Source organism: Apteryx rowi, unplaced genomic scaffold (assembly GCF_003343035.1).
Source record: "Apteryx rowi isolate R43461 unplaced genomic scaffold, aptRow1 scaffold_180, whole genome shotgun sequence".
Taxonomy (NCBI): Eukaryota; Metazoa; Chordata; class Aves; order Apterygiformes; family Apterygidae; genus Apteryx; species Apteryx rowi.
The window spans coordinates 1646655-1659218 of record NW_020448086.1 but is presented as its reverse complement, the minus strand read 5'-3'; the positions used below and the strand labels follow the sequence as shown (position 1 = coordinate 1659218).

The following is a 12564-nucleotide window of genomic DNA, read 5'->3' as shown; positions in this document are numbered from 1 at the left end:
TTATCTGGACCTGTTGTTGTTTTTTTAATATAAAAGTATTTATCTTCAATTCTGACAATAGAGGGAAAATGTTGTTAAAATGGCTTTCTAACGTACTACATGTTCCAATATAAATGGAGAAGGGTGGCTGCAAAGGGGATTGACCATAATTCATAATTTTTTTATTATTATTATTTTCCGAGCCTTTATCAACTGCATAACTGACTTCTGTTCACATGTTTACAGGAAGACATAGGATTAGTGCACAAAAGAATGAAATTCTTTACTTGTAAAATGTTAGGTGCCAGGAATAAGGTTCTGGGGCTGTCGGCTTTATATTCTTCTTTAATCAGGATAAATGTTTAATGTGTAAATTATTTAGTATGCTTGTAATCTTGTTTGATCTGAAGATGCATTTATATTTTAATATACTAAATATTTTACCAAACAAAATTACTTTTTAATGGTTTATATTAAAGCCAATAAAAGGTACTGTCACTGACAAAAACAAAGTGCATGATTTGTGTAATGTATTCTGCTGGCCTTTGTGTCTTCAGGTCCCCGTACTTGTGAGGACTTGGAGATAGTGAACACAAATGTAGGTGTCAGCCTCAGAAATCTTTGGATAACACCTTCACTTATTTTATCAGTCTGACTTCTTCTGTTCTTGAGAACAGTAAGAATTTTGCTATTCTGTCTGAAGAAGATTCTCCCATTCTCCTGACTATCACTAGCAGTGTGCTGTTGCCGCTCTGTGTAGAGCTAGAACTGATCTTCCCCGTAGACATCTGGGAGTCAGCAAGGTGCTTTGTTTCTTCCTGCTGAGTTTCTGCTGTAATGCACAGGCCCACAGAATGGGGGATTTGTATGCATTTTTACACTACTTTCACCTCTTCATTGTTACCAGTATAAGAGTATAATCCTCTCTCACAGGCTAGGAGGGAACATCTCTGTCCATTTGAAGATTTAACGGATTTTTTCTGTCTCTGAGGGAATTGTATGTGAATGTGGACTCTGCTTTACCACTTGCAGTGATTTGGGTAATGCATATAGAGATACTAAAAATGTCTCATTAAAGTTAAATAATGTATTTTCATGCCAAATTTTTGCCTTCTTATAATCCCACAAAAGGTCCAAAATGATGATGTACTTTCCTATTGATTTAATGTGTTTTAGGTTTACTGCCTTAATAGCTGAGAAATTAGTCCAACTTTAGCAGCACTTATGGTTACAGGTGCCTGAGATGGAGCTGCCTGTGATTGCTGTAACTGTCTTCCTCTGCATTTTTGGTGCAGTGATGTTCCGATTTTCATCATATGCATTTGATGTTGTCACTACCTTCTTTGACTCAGCTGAATATTTTTAGGGGTGATCTCTCTTGTTTTGAGGCTGATGCTATATGAATGAAGATTTTGTTTAAATACTTCCTTGTAAAGGTTCAGTTTTCAGCCCTACTTTAACTTATTATAGAAGATTGCTTGAGTAGTCTGTTGTTTAAGATATCAAGACTAATACAGTTGAGTTTTTGGGTGCATTGATTTAATAATGGATATTTGATAGTGGTCTGAGGTCTGTATATATAGGTAGAGCTCCTACCCTATTATCTTCTACAAGTGCCCAAAGGCAGCATCTGAAGAGTTGGTTGGGTCTCTAGTTGTGACAGTTTTAAGTTGATTTGCAAGTTATACAAAACAGTGGTAGTGGCAGTTGCATAGTATGCCATTTTGTATAGTTACTTTTCTTTTTTTTAATCTCCTTCATTCCAGATGTGCTGCTTAATGTTCCAGATACTGTGCCAGTCTCTTCTGTCCTTTTCAGAACTTAATTGTGGGGCAGCTTGCTTTCAGGTTGTCCACAGATCTCGGTTACTGCTTACTTGAAAACAAGCAAACAGAAAAAAGCTACTATATGAATAATAATTCAGCATTTTCTTCCACCTAGATTAGGTTAACTAATGCTCTTTTACCCTTTAAAAACCCTACCTAGTAGTTTGGTGTATTACTGAATCATTGAGTAAGAAATTATCTTCACTCTCTTCCCTCTCAGAGAGAGCAATTTTTTGTGTTTTGAACGAAGTACTGAAGCAGGAGATGAGACTAGATTAAGCAAAGTAAACTATTTGAAAGACTAGCAATTATGGTCCGATCACTTTAAGCACAGGGTGGAGCTAATGCTATTTGGTGGGGCAATGTGCATGTTGGAGACAGAGAAATTTGTTTCCTTCCAGTAAGTAAGCCATTATGTAGTTGATATGAGGTTTGGGGTTTATTCTCTCCTTAAAAAAAAAGCAAGATTACTTTTCTAAGGGGTTTGCATTACCACCACAGTTACCAAGCTTTTTACATTTGGGTATGAAGAAGAGGAGATGAGTATCTCCAGCTTGCAGTGTTAAACTGGTAAGGCAGCCAAAAGAGAAAGGAAGATGGAGCAGATCCTTGGAGGGACGTGTATTTTGTACCGTTGCTGACCTCCAAGCTTGCCAGGGGTTTAAAATAACATGCCCTCTGGGAGGGAGATGGTCAAGGGACTGAGGAAGTACGATGACTTAGGTAAAGATATTATGAAAATAAATGCATCCTGGAAGGAAGTGTATATGTGAAATTTTCCATATAGTAGCAGAGCAAAGTGTGTCTATCACATGCCAGCCATAACAGAGTACTTACATAATACTGCACCCTGATCTTATATGCTAGTAGGATAGCGAAGAGCTGGGAGAAACTTCTGCCTGTCCATAGGAAGCTGATGAAATGGAAAGTGGAAAACACCAGCAGCAAAACAAAGTTGTTGGCATGGGGATGTATAAACAGATTTGGACCATACAAGGGAATGCGCCGGAGGGAAAAAAAAATAAAAATGGAGCCATGTAGCTGTTGGACAGCCCCTGGTCGGAGGCAGCAGGCTGGGCTACTGCTAAGTCCTGGACTGCACCACAAAACTCTGATTAATGCATTGAGGGTGGTTGAAAACCAGAAGGCAAAGATGTGTGAAGGATTTGTTGTCTTTTTTTGAAACAGTCTGTTGAGGTCTTAGGCTACTACATAAAGGACAAAGGAAAGTTTGAGTCCTGTTGCGCAGTCTGCATGTGAGGATGGATGAGAGGCGTGTGTCCATAAACACCTTCTTCCCATTCAGATTCCTTCCTTAATTCATGCTTTTTGGGGAGGAAGTACCACTAGTAATAAATATAATATGTATATCTCTCTTAATTTTGACGTGTGTAGAGCTCATAATTTTTTTCTTTTGGATATTGGTGTCACTTAGCTAATAGTAACAATAGGTAGCTAATAGGTAACCACTTTTGATAAGAGAAGCTATTCCCAGACCTTTCAGGCCCAGGAGCACTCTGGCAGGGCAGGCAAATCTGGCTGAGATGGGGAGAGCTGGCTGGTGTGAAGGATCCCAAACCTGCTGGTGGTGAAAGGGAGTCCAGGCCCTTCAGGAGAGAGCAGAGCCGCTTTGACCCCAGAGTGACCCCCAAATACATTTAGGGGTCTCCATTACAGAAAATGAAAAAGACTTCTGAAGCTGCAAACCTCTTTTTTCAGCAGTGGCAACAGTCGTATGAATTTCCTTGTGAATAATTTGCTTATATTTGCAGTCTGTTTGCCAGTACAGTTTGTGACAGTCATTTGAGCCTTGCCGGGCTCAGATGTCTGAGGAGGCTGTTGCCATCCCCTCTCAAAGCCTGGGCTTGGGTAGAGGGGAGGGGATCCCTTCAGGGGAACCCCGGACCTCGCTGCCCTTTCCGGCGCTGCGCTTCGCCGTGCCGGGGGGAGCGGGGCGGCCGCGGGCCCCTTCCCTCCCGGGACACGAAGCTGCCGCGGGTGGCTGCGGGCGGCCGAGGAAGCCGCTCTTGCTTTGTCGCGTGGCCCAGCGCCGCCGAGCGGGTGACGCCCCCCGCTCCCCGAGCATCTGCTCCCGTCCCTAGTGCGGCCGGCAGCAGAGGGGCCGCCTGCCACCGCCGCGGCGAGCCCTTCCCCGGGGCGGGGGAGCTCCACGCCGCCGCCGCCGCCGCCGCGACCGAGGCGAGCGGAGCCTCCCCCGGGGCGAGCCGCGCCGCCGGGGCTCGGTGACCTTGAGCGGGGCCCCGCCGAGGGGCTGCCCCGCCGGCCGCCCGCGGGCAGCGGCCCTTCCGAAGATGGTCAAGGGGCCGCCGCCGCCGCCCCCCCGCCGCGGGCCGCGCCGCGCCGCGCCTGCCGGGGCGGTGAGCGCCGCGCGGGGGAGGGGGCTGCCCCGCTCCCCGGGGACGGCGCTGGGGGCGGACAAAGCGGCCGGCGAAGCCTCGCTTAGAAGTGCTCGCGGCGGTGCTTAGCGAGTAGCGACCGGCGGCGGCGGAGCGGAGGCGGGAGCGCGGGGCGGCCGGAGCCTGGGGCAGGGCGCGCTGCGTGCGAGCGAGCGAGCGAGCGAGCGAGGACCGCCCGCTTTTGTGCGGCGCCGCGGCGATGGCCCTGGCAGGGCAGGAGGACTACGTCTACCTGTACAAGGACGGTTCCCACCCGGGGGATTTGCTGGGGGCCTTCCGAACGTTTTACCTGGACGGCTTGTTTACTGACATTACTCTTCAGTGCGCGTCCGGGGTCATCTTCCATTGTCACCGAGCTGTGTTGGCAGCTTGTAGCAATTATTTTAAAGCGATGTTCACAGCCGACATGAAAGAGAAATCTAAAAAGCAGATCAGGCTCCCCGGGCTCAGCCACATCATACTGGAAGCCCTGGTGAATTATGCGTACACAGCGCAGATCCAGATAACAAAGAGGAACGTTCAGAGCCTGCTCCAGGCTGCGGACCTCCTGCAGTTCGTGTCGGTGAAGAAAGCCTGCGAGCAGTTTCTGGTCAGGCACTTAGATACAGACAACTGCATAGGGATGCACTCCTTCGCCGAATACCACCACTGCCCCGAGCTGGAAAAGGAGTCGCGGCGGATAGTGTTGTGGCAGTTCGAGGACGTGTGGAAGCAGGAAGAGTTTCTGGACATTGGCAAGGAGAAGCTCTTCTTTATTCTCTCCAGAGAGAACCTCAATGTTTGGCAGGAGAAGACAGCCATCGAAGCTGTCGTTAAGTGGGTTGCACACAACGTGGAAGAAAGAATCGAGTACATCTATGAACTGCTGAGCTGCGTCAAAATAGATTTAGATAGCATGTATTTAAGGTCAGCTTTAAGCCTACAAAAAAAATGCCGACTAAATGATAATAAGATCAGGTCACTCGTATACAATGCACTAAACCCCAACCCCAAAGGCATTTCCAAAAGACCCACAGCAGTCATGTATGTGATTGGAGGATACTACTGGCATCCCTTATCAGAAGTGCATATTTGGGATCCTTTAACCAATGCCTGGGTCCAGGGAACAGACATGCCAGATCACACCAGAGAGAGCTATGGGGTCACTAACTTGGGCCCCAACATTTATGTGACGGGAGGTTATAGAACCGAGAGCATCGAAGCGCTCGACACCGTGTGGATTTATAACAGCGAACGAGATGAGTGGACAGAAGGCTGCCCCATGCTTGATGCAAGATACTATCACTGTGCGGTTTCTTTGGGTGGCTGCATCTATGCATTGGGTGGCTACAGAAAGGGAGCTCCAGTACAAGAAGCCGAGTTCTATGATCCTTTAAAAAAGAAATGGGTTCCTATTGCAAACATGATCAAAGGTATGTAAGCTTTTATACGACTGCTGCCTCAATGTCTGTCCTTTTGCCGATGCCACTTACAAATGTCACAGATGTGTTTCGGGTATGATCCAAGTTCTACTGACGTCATGGGAATCTTCCCGTTAATTTTGGTGGGCCTTGGGTCAGGTCCTYACCAGCCAAACTACTGCAAACATCCAGACCCCGCACCGGGGCCTGAGAGCTGTGTCACAGACACTGGTGGCCACATGCGAGCAGTACTCTCAGTTTAATTTTGTCCCCTTCCAGGAGCAAAATTTCTGTGCAAATTAGAAACAAAACAGAAAAATCTCTGGGACTGATGTCCATCCAGTAGACCTTCAAAGACCAAACTCCAGTAAAGGGATTGTATTATTTTAATATGGTATAGAATCTAATGACTTAAGTTCCTAATGGAAGGTAAAATTCTTTGCTCGAAGCAGGATAAACTGACAGAAACTTCAGTTCAGGTTATTAAGGTTTTCAGTGCAGTTATTTACAGACGTGCCTTCTTCATTTAAAGCTTTTTGCAAGTAATTTTCTCATTTCTCAGTATCATCTGTTCAGGATCCTAAGTTTTCTCTTTAGTGTGAAGATAATGAGAAGTTCCCATACCTAGTTTTTAGCAGCCAGACTAGTGATTTACTACAAATGTACAAATTTGGATCACAGCCCTATTGAAGTGTATTATTTCATTATAAAATTTATAAAAAATTATACATTTTATCATATAATTTGTATAACATAATTATTGATAATTATTGATAAAATATTTTACAAAACTATACTGCAACTTGATACTTTTATACATGAATGAGAGATTTCTGAGGTGTCTATAATAGGAAAACACTTTTATCATACTCATACATCAGCTTCTTCAATATTCATATATTTCCAACAAACATTGCTATTACTCTTACTTAATTTAAAAAACAGAAATACTACACTAATACTCTGAGCAGGGGTATGTATTCTGTGCAGGTGTTTTGCTGCATTTTCTGTGTGAAGCTTTTTCTCAGAAGCTTAAAAAAATACAGGATTTTCTTCCTAATTTTTGTCCATTTTACTTTGCAAACCCCTTGTTTAGTTTTCTTTCATTTTCCTGGAGATAAAGTTAACATAGCTTGATTCTGTTTGCGTCCTTGTTTATACAATAGCATCATTAATTATATCATGGGGAAGGCTAAAACTATCACAAAGGATACTCTGAGACACTGAATAATCTCACCTCTCATTGACTTTTCCCTTGCCAAATAAGTGATGACTTTTGAAGATTTAATTTAGTAAAATACTGAAAGAATTTCCCTATTCCAAAACCTGTGTGACTAATGTTGCGTGAAATTTTGTGTGGCCATATTATATGCAATACAATGTGCCAGTTAATACATTTTTATTTAATTTCTTTTAACTTATACTGATAAGGTATCACTACAGTTTATTTAATTGCATATTCATTTACATACTTGAAAGCATCATTTCATGCTAAAATAATAACTAGCAAGTCATTTGAAATGGGATTGTTGGTGTAAGTGGCAGAGAGTATTTTGTGGAGCCTGAAGGTGTGCTGTGACTTTAATACTGTGTACAGGAGTTGGAAACGCCACCGCCTGTGTCCTGCATGAAATCATCTATGTAACCGGAGGTCACTACGGGTACAGGGGAAGCTGCACCTATGATAAAATCCAGCGATACCATTCAGGTAGCAATGAGTGGAGTATAGTCGCCACAAGTCCACATCCAGGTAAACAGTGATTTCTCTCATGAATTTAGAGTTTGATTTTATTGCTTCTAGCTTGGAATCTTTAAGCCCCCTTGCAGCATTTCTGACGTTTTTCTATTAAAAGGAGCAATGCCTGTAGGGGCAGAAAGGTCCAGAATTGCTGTTTGACCCTGTGGGATCATCCCCATTTCCAGACTTTGAGAGAGGAAGGGAAGAGCTCTCCTCAAACATCTATATAAATGTTGTCCTAAGGAAGGGCTGCGTTCTATTAAATAACATACTAAGCTAATTTTTCATAAAATCTGTCTGTTCGTAGGCATTTGGCAAAGATCTTTTATATGGATTTTAATAGTGTTTTCTCTACTTTCTGCATTTGGTAACAATAAGTTTTTAAGGATATTCTCACTAAATACCAGTGATCATGTATATGTCTTCTAAAATGCCTCGGTCTCGCTTAGACCAAGTTTAGCAGAAGTTCCTGAGGCCTCTCCTAAACTCAGTGAAGAAACCCAGCTGACCTCAGTGGGCACTTAAGCCAAGACCCCAGTGTTGGTCAGGTAGCTGCAGTTCTATAAACTGCATAGCATTTCTTGTTTAAGTTAACATTATCATTCTGAGTTGAACTATATTCCTTTCTTCCTGAAGAATATGGATTGTGTTCAATTACGTTACAAAACAAGATCTATTTTGTGGGTGGACAGACCACGATCACGGACTGCTATGACCCAGAGCAAAATGAATGGAAGCAGATGGCTCACATGATGGAGAGAAGGATGGAGTGTGGCGCAGTGGTTTTGAATGGGTGCATCTATGTAACGGGAGGATATTCCTATTCAAAAGGAACGTACCTACAGAGTATTGAGAAATATAACCCTGAACTTAATAAATGGGAAGCAGTAGGTAATCTCCCCAGTCCTATGCGTTCACATGGCTGTGTCTGTGTGTATAATGTCTAAACAGATTTAATTTTCATATTGCTGTTACAGAAACAGCAGATAGAGTATTCATAGTTTTACTGATTACCTCATCAATGAGATGTCTAACATAATCCCTTAGATCATATTCATTAAAAACTATGTATAACTTATCTTCATTTTAAATGATTCGTAGATGATTCACAGATTCATATTCATATTGATTCAATGATTCATAGGTTCATAGATTCAAAGATAAATGCAGTAACAATGTTTCCATATATTTTCAGTCCAAACATTCTCTGTCATAAAAGTTTTTGAATGATTCTCTTACAATACTTTGTGTAGTTATATAGGAATGACTGTCAAAAACAGAATTTGTTTTCATTAGTACCTGAGTGGAACTATAGTCTGGTGTTAAGGTGAGTAAAACCAAACAAAATGCACTGCATTTCTGTGGACTGGTGGGTTTAAGATGAAATCTCTAATACTCCGCAGATAGTTATAGAAATTGTTCATTATCACAGGAAAAGCATGTGGTACATACACAGCAGTATCACTTTGAGGACTGGGTTACCACATCCAGAAATACTGGACAATTATCCTCTAAATCTAATTGTTCCTCTAAATCTGTCTTAAGATGCTGAAATGAGACGAGCACACGGGGGAAGAAGTGACACATGGTAACCCAGCAGCACAAAGAGAAAGCGTGCATTAGTTTTCCAGAAGCAGAGCAATGCTCTGCAGTGCAAGACCATTTGAGAAATGTCATTTTCACACTGAAAGGGCCTTTGGGAAATGAAAAAAGAAGTCTCTCCATTGCTTTGCAATGGGCTCTTGGCTGATTCACAGGTATTGTTGACTCTTTTCCGACAAAAGCCTTACTGTGATAGCTATTTTTGCAGTCATATATAAGATGTGTGTCTTCATGGAATGGAAGGAGCAAAGGAGAAAGACTGGAATATTCCTAAAATCTTCTCCAAGATACAAACATCGCTGTTTTATTTAATACCATTCTCTCCTTTCCAAAAGTGCTAAATTGTGACTTGGAACAAAGGCAGCAACTGAAGAAACTTGTCAGAATATTTGCGTATAGCAATTTAATACTAATTGGTCCACTGTATTTATTTATTATTTCTTTCAAAATGTGGTATGAGATCTTTGAATTCTGTCTAGAGAACAACTTGATGTAGGCAGAAAGATCATCATTTTGTGAGCTCCTTACTGCGGGCAGGCTCCCAGTGTCGCATGCCAGTGTCAGYGCTGGCAGAAAGCAGAATCCATATGTTATGGTTAAATACAGGGTATTTGCCTCTGCCATCACCAGCCTTCTTACCAGCCTGCTTTGCAGCCTGTCATGTGTCAGGTTGACTACGAATCATTATTTCTTAGGATTTGTTGTGTCCTCATACCTTGTATAGATACTGAATGTGTGGCTTGTTCCCTAGGGCCTGGTTCCCTAAGGGAGTAAGATACAGCTGTGTTGTCTTTCTGTGTGTGCGTCAGCTCCCCTCTACGTTTTGAATCTCATCTGTTTTCAGCCGTGTTTCACAGAGAGGTGTAGGTCTTAAAAATAAGAAAATTTTCATGTTTTTTGGAAGCTGGTAGCAGGATACAGGGGAGAAGGAGACTGAAATTGGTGTCCTATGAACATCAAGTGGAGCTGGAATTGCTGCAGTGTTGCAGGGAGGAAAGGGTGAGGTAGAAAACGTATTTGTAGCTGTACGTGTTCCCTGCCTCGTGGAACAACTGCTGAGATGTCTTGGGGGTGGGTTTATACAGCCATTTGTACAAAGACACTGTTATGTCACACATTAGCTGCTATATGAAGATGTAGTTTCAGCTTGTAAAAACAAAGAAACTTCATTCGTTAGCTGAAGGAACTTTCCTCCCTACTCCTTGAGATCTAGTACCATACAGCGGGAAGCACCTGCTAATTAATTTCCTGCRGCGCTGTCAGAGACCTAGTGCTGTAGTTCAGAGAAATACTTGCCTAAACAGGCAAATGGGTTGCATGGAATGTAAAAAATAGCAAAATCCTCCTGGTTGCTTAGGAGGTAGCTTTGGGGAGCGTTTGTGCCGGTGCCTTTGCCTCGTTAAGTACCTGTTGCCCCTTCTCTTGCTCCTGCTGCTGTGCTTGGGCAGTACAGCTGTTCGGGAGGCCTTGTGCAGAACAGCATCACAGAAGTCATCCAAATAAAGAAATAACACGTGGGAGCAGAGAGGCTGTTTTAACCCAGATCAGTTCCACAATCCAGCTTATAAAATGACACCAGAAACAGCTGTCAGACACTGGTATGAGAGGGGGGGACAACACAGGGCTGGGATAGGGCGCTATGGGAACTTTTTACACCAGCACTGCCACCAAAAATGAAAATTTTGACTTTATTGGATTCGTCAGATATGTTTAGGAGCTTTCCAAGCTGGTAAGCCCTGAGTTTATAATATTTCTTTCTCTTAATTGTAAGCATTTTGAATATCTTCTTTGTTCTTACATTTTTATACTGTTTCTCACTGGCATTTGACTAGCGGTAGCAGGTTGCACTCAACTCTGAGATTCGATGTGAAATTATATGGTGTATATACAGTTCTTTTGATGTCTTTGTGTATCACCTTAATGAGTCAGAAGCTCTTGTGTGCATGGGTTCAGAGTTTGCTTAGTTAACAGGCCCACCGAGAGCTATTTAAGGATCAAAGGGAATTTGTTTAAAGACTCCAAAATGTAAAGAGGTAGGAGGAGCTGAACCTTGAGGCTGCTTGAAATGTGTGGGCCAGGCAGGTTAGCAAAAAAAAAAAAAAGAAAAAAAAAGTGAATTTGTTTCTCTTGGAACTCTCCACAGTGGAGAATTTTGAAAGTCAGATGGAGACGTAAAGGGCTACATTGCAATACCGTGAAGGTGATCTATGTATTGAACAAATTTGCAGTGAACTCAAAGCATGTACTTAATTCTTCAGTGCAAAATGTGTATCAATGCAGCTTTGTGTTTAAAGAAAAACATATGACCATAGGAACAGCTGTTTGTGGCTTGACCTAAGGTTTGTTTAGCCCGATATCCTGTCACTGACAGTAGTAGGTAGGTGGAAAAATATAAGAACAAGGCAAGCACTAACATAACCTCCCAGCTTCCGCTCATCTGCTGCTCAGAGACTTTCTAAACTGGATACATATCTTTGATTAAGGACAGCAGCGTTTCAGGCTCAGAGCACAGGCCTGGGAGAGCAGAGTTCAGCTTCTTGCTCTGGTCACTGTGTGGGCAAGTGCTTCGCTTTTCCCAGCATCAGCCTACCTGTGAAGTGAAAAAAAGCCTTTAATTTTCAGATGCTGGGAGAATACGTGCTGATCTTGCATACGCTGAAGTCAGGCAGAATTCTGCCTATGGCTGCAGTAGAAATCAAGTTTTTTAGAGATTTTTGAATGCTTTAGAATAAATGGAATGTAAAAGTTCAAAGAGTTACTGTTACATTTTAACTGGTGCTATTTTTTACAATAACATATAATGCCCTTTTAAATTAATTCATGTTTTTAACACATCACAAGCAGGTGTGTAGCAATCAGACTGTTGAGCACAGCCAATATGAATTCAGTGAGATGAATGAGTATTTTGGCTCCCATTAAATAATTTGTGCATCCTACTTCAGGTAAAATGTTCAGGATATTTTTTAGCCATCTATGTGGTACATTTTTAATATTAACAGTTGAGTGTGAATACTAAATTGTGTGGCAATTGTGTGCTATTGTATCTGTTTTATGGTAGGAATTGTTTTACCATTTCATTTGTGAACTAGAAAGAGAATGAAATAATATAGAAGTTGAATCAATTGTTAAGACAGTACTACTATTTATTAATTTATTAAAATTAAATTATAATTTTATTCATGATATCCATGTTTGTAGCACTATGATGTCTAAAACACTTTAGTAACTATAAATGTATTTAAATAAATGTTTACACTGTTTAATAAATGTAAATGTGACCTAAACTAGCATCAGTGTACAAATACTAACTTTTAAATGACCTGTCTTTCTGTTGAGCGGAAAGATTGGTGCAAACACCTGCCCAGCCGAGCAGGCGGTTTGGGACAGCGGTGCTTTCCCCTTTGCGCGCCAGGCACACCGGCACCGCCGGCTCCTCCTGGCGCTCTTGCTGGCGCATTACAGTCTCTGATGCAAAGGACGATCACCGAAGCCCTCTCCGGTTCCCAGTTTTTGCGCCCCACTCTCCTTCCAGAACCACGGCAGGCAGCAGCTCCTGTGGCCGGCGCAGGCAGGCAGCTCCGCGGCCGGGCTGCAGGGGCGGG

General features: G+C 42.6%; 1 protein-coding gene across 1 annotated transcript in view; it reads left to right on the top strand.

The window, feature by feature from the left end:
• Nucleotides 1-4421: 4421 nt before the first annotated feature.
• Nucleotides 4422-12564, top strand: part of LOC112963924 (kelch-like protein 23) — an 18233-nt gene continuing 10090 nt past the window's right edge. Inside the window, exons 1-3 of the mRNA XM_026061435.1 lie at nucleotides 4422-5634; nucleotides 7220-7372; nucleotides 7997-8247. Coding sequence (XP_025917220.1) covers nucleotides 4422-5634; nucleotides 7220-7372; nucleotides 7997-8247 — 1617 coding nt within the window. The remainder of the gene's footprint in view (nucleotides 5635-7219; nucleotides 7373-7996; nucleotides 8248-12564) is intronic.